This window comes from Semicossyphus pulcher, unplaced genomic scaffold (genome assembly GCF_022749685.1).
Source record: "Semicossyphus pulcher isolate SPU_LCO1_2020_fin unplaced genomic scaffold, fSemPul1.0.p SCAF_15, whole genome shotgun sequence".
Classification (NCBI taxonomy): Eukaryota; Metazoa; Chordata; class Actinopteri; order Labriformes; family Labridae; genus Semicossyphus; species Semicossyphus pulcher.
The window spans coordinates 7,967,059-7,985,523 of record NW_027211659.1 but is presented as its reverse complement, the minus strand read 5'-3'; the positions used below and the strand labels follow the sequence as shown (position 1 = coordinate 7,985,523).

General features: G+C 44.1%; 1 protein-coding gene across 2 annotated transcripts in view; it reads right to left on the bottom strand.

Moving 5' to 3' along the window:
• Positions 1 to 18,465, bottom strand: part of il1rapl1a (interleukin 1 receptor accessory protein-like 1a) — a 195,341-nt gene that overhangs the window by 162,030 nt on the left and 14,846 nt on the right. For both annotated transcript variants that reach the window (XM_069663292.1, XM_069663293.1), the window contains exon 2: positions 10,754 to 10,855. In XM_069663292.1, coding sequence (XP_069519393.1) covers positions 10,754 to 10,835 — 82 coding nt within the window. In that variant the 5' untranslated portion in view covers positions 10,836 to 10,855. The remainder of the gene's footprint in view (positions 1 to 10,753; positions 10,856 to 18,465) is intronic.

Genomic DNA, 18,465 nt, shown 5'->3' with positions numbered 1-18,465 from the left:
AAAACCACCCATCTATTATCTACACCTGTCATCTTGTTGAGGGTTGCAGGGGCTGGAGCCTATCCCAGCTGTCATTGGGCGAGAGGTGGGGTTACACCCTGGACTGACCGGTCAATCACAGGGCTGACACAAGGCGGGATTATTACGTCTCTGTTACGTCTCGTCTTCTGTATAAAACACACAGAGGCAGGACGGTTGGGCGAAGTCGTTCCGCCTCTGAGCTGGCATCCGAGGTAATAAAAGACGCACAAGGGCGTTGGTGTAAAAGTTTGTTTACATCTTGTGCACGTTTTGCTTCCACAACGGCGGAACACTACGTGAAAACACTGGGGCGGCTTTATGTCGGCGTTGCTTGGTCCTATGTAAAATGGCAAAGGCTGCATGACGGCAGAGCTTCGCTACGGCATTGGGGCGGAAGTGCAATGTCAAAAGGGCTATAGAGACAGATACATTCACCAATTGACCTTACGAGCATGTCTTTGGACTGTAGCAGGAACCTGGAGGGAACCCACGCATGCACGGGGGGGACCTGCAAACTCCACACAGGAAGGCCCCCTACGTCCGAGCCAGGAGCCTTCTAGCTGTGAGGCGACAGCGCTAACCACTGCACCACCGTTTAAACTGATCAAATAGAATTGAATAAGCAAATGTGCCCGGCATTCGTGTAGGAAAAACACGTTCCTACTGATCAATAAGCCAGCACACAGCAGACAATGTTGGCCGCTGGGATATTAGATATCACAGCACAGAGCACACACCTCATCACAACCATTAATGTGGACTGGATTACCTTCATGCTATAAAAGCATCTAGAGGTGCTTCCCCTCATTTACCAATATTTAATTACCTACAGTATATATGCGACCACTTACTTAAACACACACACACACACACGCACACACTCCAACACCGTCGCATATGCTGAATATTGCATTATATTTACTTGTGCTACAAACGTGAATGATTCCCCGACATAATTGCTTCATTATCAGTGAACACCAGCGCGCACATCAAACCACACGTCGCTCTAATCATCTGTTCTCTTTGGAGCATCCAGCCTCCCTCCTCCACACACTGCACCGTTTGCACAAACACACACACACACACATATACATGTCATTTCCCTAAGCATACATTAACCAGAGGGAGTAATATCCCAGGCAATGATGGTCTTTAAACGGGAACCTTTAGAGGGGATATAAAGGCCCACTGAAGAGCAACGACTTACTTTTAAGTCGTTTTGTGAGTGTTAGCCATTACCTGGCCCTCGACAAATGTCTTACTCTTATTTAGACACCCTCGATAATATTCTGAAGAACTCCAACCTCCACAAATCCAGACACTGATGACTCAAAACGGAGGCCATTATGGTGCGTATCCTTTTTAGACGCCTGCTACAATCAGCAGCTTCCTTTTCCTTTACTCAAGTGAGCAAAATAATGTTGCAGTCGAATGCAAACCCTGTACCTTCCTGTAAAGAAATCAATGCATTATACTTTGATTGCTAGCAAATGCCGGCCTAACCTAAGGCTGCGCAGCTGCCGTGAGCTGAGCAAGAGAAAACAGGGCTTCCTATCTACACAATGCAGCATCCAGGGGCAGTCTGGCTCTCCACAAGAAAGCCATTTAATCTCCAGTAGTCTGCATGTGATCAATCTCCCGGCACAGTGTTACTGCAGCGCGGGCCATTCCTCATCATTTAGAGAGAGAGGTATTGACCAGGCCGGGACAGCCTCCGTAGTGCATTTATGTGTGCTGTGAGCCAACGGGGAAGAATGAACAAAATTGTCCAGTGTATACAACACATCCTGTGTTTGTTTCTCTGTTGTGTACCTGCATGTTTATAACAAGAGATATTGTGTGTTGCAGAGACAGAATCAGTCGGGTAACAATACCATCGCCGGCTTGTTTGCGTATTGACGTCTTGCGGGCTGACATTCTCTACTTATCATCAATACAGCCTTAGTTAGACATTCCTGCTCGGTGACTCACGTCAAGAAAACTGGCACTGGTGTACGAGCGCAGCATCGCCAATGAGAATCTGGCTTTGCAATCCGATGCAAAAAGAGAGACCGGGCCGAAGCTGAAGCCGCTCCGGGGAGGGTAGCATCATTTTTAGACACCTCGAGTTAAATGTTCAGGGCGATCAGTCGTGTGACTCGAGCCTGGCTGCACTCGTATATTAGTGTGTACACATGTCAGTGCGAACAGTTGATCCGTCAATAAACTATTTTAAACTCCTCTCCAGGACAATTATCTGGGAAGCCTCAGGGTATCAGACAGGAATGACAAGTAGAGACGAGGTCTCACTACATCTTATTTGTGTAGGTCATTTAGCCCATCAGCCTGACAGGCAAAAACGTATAGATAGGCACATTTCAGTTTCCAAGTGTCAGAGAAATTGCACCGGTGTGATTTGTGCAATGATAGTCGAGCGCCTAGACAAATAAATTAACTGAATGACTGACTGGATTTTGTATTCCTGTCCTGGCACTTATTGTGAGGTTATTCAGGCGTCAGCTCCACGGACTTCATCCCCCACACTGCCTCGGGGCCATGTCAGATTTACAGTTATCCATGACGGGCCGTTATCAGGGATTTGGAGCGGGACTTTGCAGAGTCATCTAGAATATTGGCTGTATCGTTTTTATCCCCCGCTCAGTGAAACAGCAAGAGGCTGGGGACGGGATATCACGAGTCACACAAGGAGAAACTTTTGGATGAAAATAACCACGCACAGTTCATACACACACACACACACGCATACCGACTCATACGCTCTGTACACCTTCTGCTGGGATCTTTGGGTAGCAATGCTCGGTCACATTATAATATGTAGAAAGAAAGCTGACTGCAGTGGCTTACACACTACGACCATTTCAAAATTTCAATTTCAAATGTCTGTTAAGTCACTATCTATCGCCGAATGAGGTAACAAAAAAAATCACAAGCGGCGCCCAGTTAGTGACCCGTTTTCCATCACCCAGCAGTGGTTGGTCTGCCAGAGAGGGTAGGTGGAGCTAAGCGGCTGCTTTTCCGGTCATAGTAACAGTAATCTACTATGGCTGAACAAACAAAGAAAAGACCGATGACTACAGATACAGCTTCAAAAATAAGTGAAAATCCAAAGAAAAAGAAACAAACTCAACGCTCAGATGAAGGCAAACAGTCTAAAAAGGAAAGCGACCGTCAGCGGGGGACGTATGCCCCAGCAATTGCCTTTTACCGCCAATAGGTGCCGCCAAAGAGAACGAAACAGAGAACTTTGAGATCTTTAAATTGGGTTTCCAGGGGCATTAAATTGAAAAAAATATTGACGTGCTAACGAAAAGTATTTCCTGCATTAAACACATTCAAGTTTAGTGTGTATGTTGCTTTTATTTACACTTTTATGTACCCTTAATCTGGACTCAATAATCCCAGTAAATGCAATTCAATCAACTCCAGCGCACCATATATTTACTGTAAAATAGTGCCTGTACTGGGTTAAGTGTAAGACAAATGGAGGCTTCCATTCTTGCATTAGAGCTGAGTGCAGATTGTTGTTTTCCACTGCAGCATGTTCACTCATCCCTGCAGGCTGTGTTTAAAAGCCATTATTCCAGCTAACAGACCGGTCAGCAGGCCTTGGATGTGTTTAGTGTTGTGTATTGTCTGGCTCTCTCATGACATTTGGAGTGCATAAATGGACAAAGTGTTCATGCGGTGTTTGTTTTTTGTCTCTGTATGGGACGGCAGAGGCGGCAGGGGCTGCGATGGCGAAGAGTCGCAGCTGTGAGCGATTCATAAGCAGAGCTATTGTCTGTTTATGTTCAGAGCCGAGCGTCTGGGGCAGAAGAAAACACACACTGGCGCTGTGGACAAATCTCATGATGATACATAACACTCAACCTTTGACCAGGTGACACTGACTGATGGGAAGGGAGTGCATGTCCTAGCACGCTCACGCTATGTCTGTTGTGAGCCACTGAGTACACCTTTGGTGCTTAATAATGGTTAGAGAACAATGCTGTTGTTGTTGTTTACCAGGTGTCTGTCTATTTTAACGTGGCATGTGAAACACAGTACTGTATGAAAGCTCTAACTTTATATTTTCTTGAGGTGAGATATCAGAAATGAGGATGGTAAGAATCTCTCAAAAGTTTGCTAGCTTCCTCGCGCACAAGCTAGGTGTGACTGCTGGGCTACTGTAGCTTGCTGAATTTATTTGCTTTGATCTCTTACTGTCTAAAATATAAACAAGGGAAATGTATTCTTCCATAATCTCTCATGACCAGACTTCTTGGAGGCATGTGAGGCTTTGTACTTTTGTGCGTCCAGGAATCTTCCTGGGCTATTTGGTAAGTTTAGCATACGCTCAAAACTTAGCAAACTTACAGTGGCTTGTCATGTTGTGCTATAAAGACTGATACAAAACTAACAGCTGTACAAGAAGGACTAGTTTTGCTTTTGGGCACCCAGAACAAAAACCAGTTATTGTACATGTAATAAGCGAGTAGGTCCACTGAACATTGAGCTGTGTCAGTGGATGTTTTTCATTCCATATGTGCAGGAAGTTAGCAGCAAGTTAGCTGTCACAGCTAAAGAAGGTCTCAAAGATGCAGGGCCTGACAAACTTTTTGGATTGCATCCACTATAGCGACTTCCACAGTATAAGTGGGGTGCTATATAGTAACAGGGCATGCAGTTCATTTTATGCATCCATGTTCAAGTTCACATCTAAATTAGTACCCTGGATTTTCCCTTTTATCATTAGCCAGTGTAGTGTGGCTAGTGTAGTTGGAGAGTAGTAGCAGCATGTAGCAGTTAGCAGAAGCCCTGGGTTAGCGGGTTAGCTCACAGAGTTTACAGGCACATTATCATACAGTACTTAACATGGGCCATACAATGCCAGGTCTCCATGGTGCTATATTCACTAATCATGCATGACCAGTAGAACATAGACACATAACATGCACCAACTCCAAACAGATGAGAGTCTTCACTCGGTCGGAGCATGCAACACAGCGTGACTTTGCTAGCACAAAACAAAAAGAGACACCACCTTGTAGCGCTATTCAGTACTGCAGTTATACTACAATTACTCTGACTGTTACACCAAGACATGCCACGGTGCATGATGCCAATACATCATGACTACAACAATCCTTTGTGTAATCATGCTCTACAAAGCACTCAATTGAACCAAGGGACACACGAGAATTCCCCTTGTCGCTCGTCTTCAAGAATTCAATTTTCATTCCACAAAGCTCAGTCCAACTAAGTACGCTTCTTTTCAGATTTTTTTCATCTAAGTGGTCACTTTTCCGAGCATGACTGACCAGGTCTTGAGGCCCTTTGCTTTCAAATGCTGTACCCTCTTTGGATAATGTAATTTCGATTCATCACTGGGCACAACAACTGCTGAGGGTGGCCTCTGTCGTCAAGAGAGTAAAGACTCATACAAAAATTGCAGGCAGGAGGATATCAATGAGAATGGATGCAGGTGTGTTCGAAACAACTGAACAGAATGTCGTGAGCCTGAGGCCCAAGTCTAAAGAGGAACAGTGGTTTATTCGGTCGACTGGCTCCTGTTGCAGCTTCGCCCCAACTTCCCTCAGTGATAATCTTCTTGACTGATCTCGGCTCAAACTCCGTTTCGGTCCAGCGGACAGAAAGGTGCCAACAGGTGCTCGAGGGGAGCCACAGAGGGATATTTCTAACTTAGCTTTGAGTTTTAAATCAAAGCTTGCTCCAAATATAACCGCCGAACGCCGAGCTGGAAACAGTTTCCGAGCATGGACAGCAAACAATGGGGTAGTCTTCTGATGAATTAAAGATGCTTTCCCCAATTGTTCGACTTTACTTAGATCATCTTCAGAGATAGGAATCCATCAATCAACTGGGAAATCTAATCAAGTAAAGAGACATTGTCTAATAAACTGACAGTTTTACTTCATTGAAAGACTAACTGACAGAATTAAAGTGTCATAGATTCATTTTCTGTTGGTCTAATCCGATTATCCTTTCATAAATTCTCATAAACCAACATTTTACTGCTTCTGGATCCCTAATTTTCCTTCTCTTAACAATGTCTAACACTGCTCTGTGTTGTTGTGTGCAGACCAGCTGCTTTTGTCAGAAGTTCTCAACCATATTTAACATTCCTCAGTCCGCTGCAGACTGGTAATGGGGTTTGGGAGAAGACTGAGACTCCAGTTAAAGAGTCCCTGTCTTGTTTGATTAAAGTCTCGGAGTTTATGTGCTGATCTCCAGAAGAAAGGCTGGAATGGGCCTGCTCAGGGTCTGACTGGGCTTAACCGGACCAAGATGGAAACATTTGGAGTCTGATGGATGGACCCTGACAGCGCCTCTCTGTCAGAGGCCTGCCAAGAGTCCCTCGGAGTGAATCTCACACAGCATGACCCTGGTCAGACCCCTGTGTAATCACACCGAGGTGAGAGGACATACAGAGCAGAGTGCCTGGAGTAAAAAACCCTGATTTGCAGCAGCGGAGCGGGTTGTGGGTCAAACACGAGCTGTGTATAAACAGCTCATACATGCATCCACTGAGGTGTGTGCGCACACCGTAAAAACACAAACCAACAACAGCAATCTACCCCAATTGATATCCAATTCTTCAGAGCCTGGCTGGTCATTAAAACCATGAACAGTGCCAAGCATGGTGCGAACAATGAGGGAATAAGAGACACATGCAGCCTGCACACCTTTGGGAAACTCATTAGTCCAGGTAATACTGGCCCAAGCAGACCCCACACTGGCTAATTATAGGATTTTGGAGTGCTACAAACTCCGGGAATGCTGTCCGGACGTTGGGAGGAAAAATCGATTGAATGGCTGCTTTATCCAGCGTCTCTTGAGGGCTAATCAAGCACTCATAGCTGATCCCCCACAACCCATAACTATTCAAGGTTGTGGAGTGAAATTCCCCGCTCTTCCTGCAATCCTAGGGAAACAACAGATAATTCCCATCTGATATGGAATGATGTGTAAACAATTCATTAGAGCTGCAATCCAACAAAAGTCTCGTTCTTTGTCTCAAACTTTTCCATAAATGTTGCCATGGACACAACAACTGCAACTAGCTGTGGATGGCTTTTAGCTCGGTGCATGAAAGAAGACAGGAGGGGTCATTTTGATAGAGACACACAAGATCCCACCTGCTTTGTCCACATTGACAAAAATGCCTTCTTCCCAGGTATTTAAATACCAAATCAAACCTTCATTTCATGCACACAACTTCATTGAAATGAGCATTTCGAGCTGCTACCTCTGAGGCAAATTTTCCCACAATTATTTTCAAACAAGGATAAAAAAAAGAATCAATGCATGTGTAGATATATGCACATTCTACGAGCACGTATATGCAGTGAAATCCCTGCGTGTGTAGGTATGGATTAAAGAGAGGAAGAGAGAGAGAGAGAGAAAGTGACAGAGTCCATGTACCAGATAACAAGTCTAATGTGAGCTTGTCTGATTTTGCACATGCCTCCATTTATAATCTTTCAGGCAGACGGAGGAGCCTCTCAAAGTGCCATTAAGTAGCCAAACTGCCCTGTGACACTCCATCACCTCTTGACCTCTCAGTTGGGAGGTAATATTGACTTTACCGCTATCAATATCTGACCGAAGGACCCAGGGGAGCCACTTGATTGATCTGATGTGCTGTCCTGTTTCTGATCTATATGGAAATCCTCCAGGGTACAACCACAGGGAACTCGTGTGTGTGTGTGTGTGTGTAAGAACACAAGTTAATACATGCATCAACGTACCTTTGCACAAAGTCCTACAAACGCCGTAATGACACAACTCTCTGACTGTACAAAAACCTAATAAGACACATGAATGCAGTCAATTACCTATTAAAGACAGCTCAATAGTTGGACACAGATCAACTTAAATTACATTAAATGAGCCGCTTATTGTCAGACTGTGTTCTAAAGCTTGTTGACTTGTAGTCATCACATAATGTAACTTAGTTGCATAATAATTACGCAATGGATTTCAAACTACGAAAATTGCAGAATCAATTGAGTTAATAGATCTTTTGAAGGAGTCTTCTGGGCCTGTTTAGGTCAATAAGCTGATTTCTCTGACAGGAGGTTAGCCCGGTGTCTAACCGTTTATCTTAGCTAATTATAGGTTGTATGATTAGTCCCCTGAGCAGACCGTTATAGTGCATCATAAGGCACCTATGTGCTTAACTATAAGTATCCTCATTTAAGGACAACTATGTAAATATTGTTCATGTAGATACTTTTGGAATTTAACAGCAGGGATTTTACTAAGTATTCAGGTCTACTCCTGACTAGTCTTTTATTGGCACATGGAGGATGATATTAGGGGACGGATGTTAGGGATGGCAAATGTTCTGGTTTTCGTTTGTAGTACGCTTGTAGTCAGAGTAGTATCGACCAATCACGTATCAGCAGGCTGCGGCGCCGGCAGGAAAAACAGCCCGTGTGGCGGAAGCAGGTGGAACAAAATGACGTCCCGGCTCACATCGGCCGTTATCTGACAATTTAGCTTCTTATTAATATCTGTAAACAGACATCTGCATGCTAACAGCTAACAATCTGTTCCAGATTTAAAATTCAACTTGAGATAAATTCCAATGACCTTGTGTCATGAAAGACGTTCAGCGTTCAGATTTCCCGACTTCCTCGAATGCATCAGAAATGATCTATCTGACCTCCGCTCAACAATCAAGCATTTTAAAAGTAGTTTTCTTCTCCTCTTGAGGACAGACCCGACAAAGCTTCATTTTTACTGTTTACTAATCTGCATCATGATGTTGAAATCGCAAGAAAAACTGGTTTCTTTTTCTGTATACAATGCGGCACGCGGAAAAGGAAGTCTTGACTGGGAGTCGTTTATCGCTAACCGCTAGCTACACGCCCGACATGTTCACCGCTGTCCCCAGAGGCTATATCGTCGTCCTGACTATAGCTGATGGGATCCGAGTTCGGTGGACACATTACACATAGAGCATCAAGGCTACACTTACATTAAAAATGACAAAATTATTTATGTAAACTGGAATCGGATTCATCACTGAGTTGAAACACATTTGATTTTTCACAATCAGCTTTTTGCCACATTTTGCCACACTGACCAAGAGCAAGAATGTATTGCAAGGCTGATTTTGGAATATACGGAGAGCCAAAAGGTACAAAATTAAGGACTCTAATGTTGCAGCATCTCATTTTAATTCATCTCCTCTGTCCTGGTATAAACTAGTCCACAAGAGAGGAATGAGGCAGGAGTGATTGTGCAAATATGTATCGTTAGCTCGGTTGCTAATGATCTTGCTAACATATGGATTGGAAGCTAGTTTTTTCCCTCTGTCATTTTGTCTTTGATTGAAATGATGAACACATATGACTCAGTTCCTTAGTTATACAGCAACACTACTTCAGCCCTGAGAAAATGTTACCAATTTTCACGAATCACACTATTTGCTTTGTCACCTTCAGGCCTTTATCTCTGGAAGCTGCGGCATTTATTCTGAATCCAGTTCCTGTTTAGCAGGTGTGCGGGAAAGTGTTTCTCTATTCTTTGGCACTGACTATTTTCTTTGCTGGCTGAAGCACATTATTCATTTATGAGTTGCCCCTCTGCCCCCTTGTGTCAGTATCTGTGCACTGAGTGTGCGTCCTTCAGTATGGAACCTTTAACTAAAAGGTCAGTCCTTAAATCTTCAGTCATGCGAACCCATTGTCTGCAGTACAAACGAAACATGCATGGACACACAGGACAGAAATGTGTGCGCATGTGTGTTTGCTTGTCTCCTCACTCTTTTATTTATGACATTTACGGGATAAATAAGACGGATGACTATTATCTTACTTTATTTAACCTGTCCGGTGTTCTTTTTAAACCATGGAGTGCCAGTATTTGACGAGCAAGTGAATACTGAGTACAGGACTTGCAACAAAGCGTGAAAGACCTTATCTCAGCAATGGCAGCTTGTCTGTGGGGTGTTCATATGACGGCCTGAATCCCTATATGTATTCCTGTCATGAAAACTTTCTATCCTCAATCTTTTCGCTCTCCATTTTCTCTTTTGACCTTTGCATTTGTTCACAATTGATGCTCAATTTGCTGGCATTTAGAGCCAAAATGAGTTTCACAGTAACCCTTGGTGACCCAGTCACTGAGCAATTGGATCATTTGGTAGCTGTCACTCTCCCCAGATTGAGGTAGGCCTAGCTAATTCTGAGAGGTACAGTGTATATCTTCATTAATTTGCATGCTCTTCACCTGAGACGCCGGCAACAAAGCCGCACTTATGTCTAAATTGCTCAACATCGTTCCCCATTTTCCGGTGTGAGTCATTCTCAGATGGAAGTGGGAAGGCCGGCTTCCTATGTAATTACCTGCCTATCATCTTTTTAAACCAGGTTTAAAGCATGCAACATACACAAGTAAGACAGCAGTGTTTTCAAGAAGCGCCTGGAGACTACTTTGTATTCCAGGAAAAACAACCCAACAACAACTATCATCACAGATAAGAAAAAAAAAAATCATAAAACAGCATGTACAACTTTTATTCTGTATCAGTAAAGCTAATCAGAAGCCTCTAAATTACATTAAACGCAGTGCCAGTCAGTGTTGGTTGGCAGCTACCACAAACTGCAAGTAGAAAACTCGAACACACACATAAAAACAGTCATTTAAAAATAGCAGCATAAAGGGGCTGCATGCAAAAGTTTCAGACAGGAAGTCAAATAAAAGTCAGAGCGTTAAATACCTGAGCCTCTCTTGGAGACCACCTTTACACTCTTGGACAGCGTGATGTACAGCAGGATCAGCAGAGGGCTGGGAGGTCTCATCTTCCCCCCGTCCTCGCAGCCTGAAGAAGAAGAAGAGCAGGGAGAAGGAGGGATGTCGGGAGAGAGAGAGGAGAGAGGAGGGTAATCAGTCACTGCCTGAACGGGGAGATCAAGTACCTCGTTTTTGCTACAAGACGAGAGTAAGTGTCGGTGTGGAGGATGTTCTGTAATAGCCCAAACACCGCAGTAAGTAAGCAGACACATTATTGTTCAAACATTTGCAGAGAGAGACACACACTTGGTCACTCACATCAGCGAACCATTTTGCACATTCCCCCCGAGGGCGTCTTTCTTGTAATGATTTCCTCTCATGATTGCAGTTGAGACGTGTTATCACAGCAAGGATATATTTCACGAGAAACCTTTCGGTAAGATGCTGACGAATCAATAAAGGAATAATTACATGTGTAAGAAACTCCACTTTTAATCGCCGGCTTCATTAAAAAATAGGAGGGTACCTCGAAGGAAATTTCAAATTATCACCTTGCGACTCCCAGAGATGCGGCAAATATCCCACCCAGATCCCTTATCGACTCATACATCATATTAATTGATGGAGGTGCCTCATTCTCTACTCCTCATCTTCTCTCAGTAAATGACATAATCTAACATGTAGTAATTACCCTCTAATAGCCAGCTCCTGAAAAAGAGCCGCTGCTGCTGTATAAATTTTATGTTAAATGAAAAAAGAAGTACACTCATCAAAGTTAACTTGGAGTGATAACTGATGCAGCACCCTATAAAATCAATCATCTAACTCTAATTAAAGCGTACAGAAAAAAACACACAAAACAAATGAAGTTTAAGTGGAATTAATTAAAGTTTAAAATGCTTGACAAGTTAAATGAAAAGTTTGGGAAATAAACTCACTTAGTTTCTTGCCGAGAGCAAGTCGGGAAGATTGATACCTTACTCATAATTGAACAATGAAGCCACTGCTAGCATCTGTTTAGCTTAGCTTAGCATAAAGATTGAAAACATGAGGCCTGGCTCAATCTGAGGATGACAAAATCCACACACCACCACCTCCTAAGATAAAACCTCTTCAACAATTAACCAAACAGTTTCTAGGTTGGTCCCAGTAACTTTCGGGAGTCTCAAATTGTTGTCTGGGTCCAAGCCAAGAAAAAGTTTGGCACAAAACCGTCACTTTGACTTCACACTCATGCTTTTGTCGATCTTATTGATTGAACTACAAACAACAATATTAAGTGAGCTTTGGAGGGGACTGGTAGGCTAATTTTGTCACCGTCGAACAGAGCCAGACTCGCTGTTTTTCACCTGTGTCCTGTCTTTGTGCTAAGCTAAGCTAGCTGGCTGCTGTCAGAAGAATCATATTGATTATAATGATATGTGTGTGTGGTATCAATCTTTTCGTCTTTCTCTCAGCAAGCAAGTAAACATAAACTCCTAATGCCTTTTTAAAGCAGTTTGTGTCAGAGATAACAAACATCTCAGCAGAGTAATGTGATTGAAGGAAAGGGGCATACACACCAGTAGCCAGATCCATGTTTCTATCAGTCTAACTACAGGAACACGACACACTGCAAATTAACCCAATGAACCAGAAAGGAGAAACCAGGACCCCGGCCTTTAGAGACTGCAGAGAGCCCGAGCCAGGAGGGACCCTGGAGTCTGCGGCAAGTCATGTGCACTCCAGATTAGCATAGCTAATGAAAGGAGCCTCTCTCAGTGTGTGTTTACTCGAGACTCGCAGAGGCCTGCTCTAAAAAGAAGCCTTTTTCTCCTCCTCGATCGCATTCTACTAGGAAACAAGATTCAGTCGATAAACATCGCTCTGCCAATAACATTCTGGCAAATGCCACAGCTAAAGGATTGGCTCCTCTTTGTTCGGCTAAAAGGCCTTTAAAACAGTTGCCGATAAGCTGGGTGGTTCTAATAGTGTGTTTTTTAGCTGCAGCTGGAACACCACGGCCACTTTATAGCGACGTGAGCGCACAAAACAACAACCAGAAACACTCTCAAAGGTCCAAATCCTCAAGAGGTCGCTTCAGATTTTCAGACTGCGCCATCCTAATGACCATATCCCTCTTTAAACTTAAACACATCCTGCAGGCATTGCTGCAATACTTTCCCAGAAATCTAACAAGACAGGCATAAAGGAGGGGATTGCTGCGACCAAATACACAACGACAAGAGTATAAAATTGAAAAGTCAAGAAACACTCGGACCACTGAGTCCACAACCACACACAGAGAAGCTGAAGAGAGAGAGAGAATCAAAAGGAGAGGGAGATGATAAGAGCATTATAGCTGCATGGTGTTCGATTTTCCACTGCTGCTGAGTTTGTTCAATGTGTGGATTGTTTTAAAGAGATTTGTGAATATTAAATGACAATACCACACCAAGTCTTTCAAGATCATTTGATTTTGTTGCGTCCTGTTGCTGAGGGGTTAAGATGCTTTTAGGGGGATCTTTGTCGCCTGTCTCCCCAAACTGTACTTCCTGTCTTTAAGTACATTTCAAGCTGTCAATAAAGTCAGAATGCTAACAAAAGCTGATTTAATTTTAAGGGCCTGATGCAGGTAATTTACCTAACATAACTGAATGATTGACAGGTTGTTTCACGAGCTTCAGGATTGAGAGCTGCGGCCCGTCACAGCCCGATTCAACGGAACAATCCCAGCAACACTCCTCTTTGTCCCCATCATGTCACGCCTTCACAAGCTCAGTGGGCTTTGGGTGCTGCCAGCCATGACATCACCATCCTGCCATCCTCACACACAGAGGGGGCATTGTGCCCCTCGCAAAAAAAACCCCAAACAAACACCCGAAACACCTTGTCCTCCCCTCTCCTCCCTCTCCATTGCGTCCATTCACAAGTCATTTCAAACTGTTGCACAAAAGGATTCAAAAGAGCGACTTCTAAGAGTTAAAGCTGGGTGGTTAAGAGGTCACAGCGACTGTTTGGTGATGGACACGTTGGGGAAAGTATTAATGCACATTAAACACCATTTATTTTGGCAAAACATGAGAAAATTATCTGTGAAAGTGACTCATCCGACGCTCATCTGGCCTCGTTTGAAGGTGGCTGAATACAACCAACAGGATTTATGGGAAAAAAACCTCCAAAAGCAAACTCAAACACACGCCTGCCTGATAAAATAAAACCTTGGTGAGTAGAACTGCAAAAAAAATAAAGTTTTCTATTGTAAAAAAAAAAAGTAGTGCAGATACATCTTATACATCTTGTTCTACAACATTCCGCCGCTGCTCGTACTGTTAACTACAGCCAAGCTTTTCCCTCCGAGGCGTCAGGAGCAGGTGTGTTTGAGGAGGCACACACAGAGGCATGGCGTGATATCCACGCTTCAGCGATGCGTGAGGCATGCACACATCATCACACACAGGCGCACACATACCGTTTGCCTGCTGCTTTTTTACCAGAAAATGAGGGCCGCGGCCCCGCACCGCCTGCTGACTCTCCCTGACAAAGCAGCAGAGGAATTTACTGTGTTTTCATTGTTGCAGGACCGCCTCTCCCAGGAGAGCCGTATATCTTCCTATCTTTCCGTAATGTTTCCCAATTCAATTATCACCTCCCGCTATTTGTTGCTAGCACACTCCGTCTGCTTGCGTGCATGTGCGGCATGTCCGTGCACTTTGGCTCCGTGTGTGTGACTCTCATTTTCTAATAGTTTTATCTCTGGGGACAGACCGAGACGCACAGATTCACACATTACAAGCAGAACCTGAAAGCACTTTCCAGCTTCTGTTTCTGTTCCCTATGTGTGCAGTTGTGCCATCTTAAGGCGGCGAAGGCCACCTCCGCCATCTTGGCAGCGCCAGCTGTGGATGATTGATCATGTGATTTAGGGACTTAATCCAATTTGAAGGCTGCCTGCGCTGTGGTCTTAGGTAAAGTACGTCTTCATAGCGTTTACAAGACGTGGCTCGGCGCCCTGACAGGACAGGAAATGCAGATAGTGAAAATGTGCGTCTGAGATATCATGCTGTTTCCTTGGAGGCGTGATGCTTGTGGATTTAAAGACGCACACCATGCTCGAATGTTTAATACATGCTGAAAATAGCAGGTGCTGAATGTACACAGCTGTAAATACAATGACTTAACCTTTCCCTCGCACGCACATTACAAGACAAGGAGTGGTATTTGATAAATATTGCATGAGTAATAACCGCTGAATATTAAATGAGAATTGGGCAGGTGGAAAACATTTCCTTCAGCTGCATTCAGATCATAACCCCGGTGTCGTGAGACAAGAATACGTATGTACGGTATACCGGCCTCAATTCTACGAGGAACTACATTATTTATACGCTTGAGGAGCCACTGACTGCACCGGGTAACCTTTGAGAGACACACAAACGGAGTGATAGTAGTGTCAGAGTCAAGCACTCAAGTTAAAGGGGAAGGTGAGAATTATTCAGAGGTGAACATGATGTATTTTCACTGTTATTCTCGCACCATTTGTAGTTTTAGCGTTGCAAACATCACATGGAGAAAGACAAAGAAGACAGGCACAGACAGGACACACACACACTGAGTGACTGAGTCATAGGGCTGTCTGTGTGTCACTGTGTCAAACAGACCCATGCTGGGATTGCTAGTAAATGCCACAACACACTGCAGCCCTGCTTCCCGCACGTCTTACCTGCTCCTTTGTCTGAGCCATGTGTGGCACGTGTTCGCGCGCATGTTTGTGTGTGTGTGTGTGTTTCCTCTGCTGCATGGCAGATGTGTCACAGTGTGAGTCAGGTCCCAGGAGCATTATTCCGCAGCAGCAATGCGAATCACTGCCTCGGAATAAAAAATAAGCATAGGCTGGTAGGCTGAGTGAGCATTCGTTAAAACACACATTTGACCGGGTTTGACCATGGGCGGCCCTCGTTAATCTCCGGAGGCCGGCCATAGGTGGTTAGAGTTAACGAGCAAGGTGCGGTGAGCTATGCCCTGCCTCAGTCCCAACATGCACCTCTTCACTGAGTGAGATTAATTACCGCGCCGTCCTGAGCCAATCCGTACCCCCGCTGCTCCGCGTAGACACACAGATACTGTACATGTACTTAAAACGCACATTCGACGCAACAGCGTGTGCATAATTAATTAAAAGAGCTTCAAGGCAAATAAATCCGTGTCCACATGATCGGCCAAGAGCAGAGCTGCGGCTTGTTTGGAGGGAGGTCCGAGTTCAGACACATTCCACCACCGCTGAAGCATTTTCCTCCGCCGGTTGTTGATTGCTTTCAGCTATATCCCCCCCCCCGCGCGCGCCCGGGCCCATTGTCAGCTGTCCAAGGATGACTGGCTGCAGAGACCCTCTCATGCTTCCAGTCAATACCAGCCTTTGATGGAGAGCAGGGGCCAACCCTCTCCTCACCCATTTAGTGTACACATCCCACTGGGGGCGGCCGGAACACCGCTGACACACAGATAGACTAAAAACACTGTCAGACACGTCCACACTCACAAACAGGCACAAGCTGGTGAACACATGCAGGTACACACAGCTTACAGGCATTTAAATGGACGGTATGTCTTTACTTTACTTTTACTTATTATTTAAATGTTTATCTAAACCTATATCTTAAAAAATCCTGATTCTGTCGTGTGTTTTTGCTCCCCCAGCTCAACTAGTTCCACAACTTAACTGAAACTGGACTTTTGTTGCCAAGCAACCCAAACATTCTCCTGCACTCTGTGTGTACAGGTTAGTTAGTTTCTCATCAACCAGTGAAATAAGAGTCTGCTGTGTGATTCAGAGGTACCAGCTTGATTAATGTCGACATGCACGCTGTGCTGTTTGTTATTTAACGGTATTCAGAGCACCTGGCTGAGGTGGAGTGATACACAGAGTGAAAAGTCCCAGTGATGTTATACTCTATATCAGCACTCGTGGAATGCCTCTTGTCCAATCAGATGACTTGGTTGGAACTAGTTGTTGTACAAAACATGATATACTGTGTAAGTTATCATCTGTAATTGGCATTAATCCTTCCTTGCATGATATTACACGTAGCAGTGTCTGTGCTATCAGACTGTTTGCAGCGCATGCGTACATAGACTCTAAAGAAACGTTACAAAGATAATCCTTTATTCGTCCCACAACAGGGACATTTACAGCAGCAACGTGGAGAGTGCAACATTACAATAAAGGGCATGTGTACAGCATGAATGAGCAGATGGACTGCTTGATGTGATAATGAACAGAGCAGTATATCAATACTTTTTAGGCTTTTTAACTGTGTAAACAGTAAAGCATTGTAATAGGACAGAAGTAGCTCTTTTTCTACTGAAATCACCTGAAAAACATGACGCCCGCTTTGCTTTGTTGCTGAACCAAAACAAAAACCTGGCATATTGCTGCCTTAGTGTAAGATTTATGACAACATCAGCGATTTGATGACACGGTGCTGTCTTGTCCCGCAGGATCACCCATCTACACAGGTTTGGATTTGTAACGAGCTCTGCTGCTGGTTTAAAAAGTGGAATGACGTTTATACAGAACACCAAGACAGGAAACATGCGTAACCTTTTGCCTTTAACAGACTACAAAGTAATCTGATTGGACAAGAGGTATTCCGTGAGTGCCAATATAGAGTATAACAGCAACTGGGGAATCAAACTCAGGTGTTTTTAGTACCATTAATGTTACAGCAAACGCTCTTTGTGCAGACTGATTTAGCGGATACCTCAAAGGCAACCAAAGCAAAGAGACGTACTGATCATCCTTGGCGATCGCAGAATCACTGCCGTTGTGATATTTTGTCCAACAGCACTCTGTCTCGTGTGATCATACTAAATCAGCACATAAACCACTTAGAAACCTTTTTCTGTCTCCTGCATTTCAGAGTAAAGTCTCAAGGAGGCCGAATAATGGATTAATGTGGAACACAATTCAAATGAAGTTGCCTTGGCACGTCTATTACGGTAAAACGGTCATTACAGAAAGCACCATTACGTGAATGAGTCGTACCTTGTAAAGACAATGTCTCATTATCATCTCCAGTGCTATTAGAAGTAGTAAAAGTGCACCATATCTAATCATAATGATAAAAGATGTAATATATTCCATTCCTCTTCCCTTCTCTTTCCTGTTGTAGTCCACAGCGGCCTGAAACAACCTCCCACTACATGTATGTGGGAGGACTGAGGTCGGTCATTACCATAAAATAAGCTGCTGTGAATCATTCAGCCGAGCAGCACAGCCGGGTATTCTCATAGATCTGCTAAAGTGTTTCCCCTCATCTACTAAAGTAAATAAAAAAATACCACCAAATGCTTATTGATCAGTTTGAATAGATTCTTATTCCACCAAGTGTTCAGCATAATGCCCTTTATTTGCCAAATTGCAGTCTGATATTGACAGCTGCTATTAGAGGGCATCCAAGTGTTCAGTGCAATGCCAATATAGTTTCCTAAGTTTGTAACAGCTTTTGTCTCGCAAGGACTTACCACGCATGCCGCCATGTGCGCCGCCTCCCTGCTCTGTGAGACTCCGGGTGCGTGTCTCCCTCCTGCACCTCGGGGCTCCTAACTGCCTGATTTCTGGTGCATCACATTGTGTTCCCTCTCATGCAAGCGCACACTTGCTATCTAAAAGACTCCAGGATTTGTTCAAGGATAACATCAGTGCAATAGATTACAGTT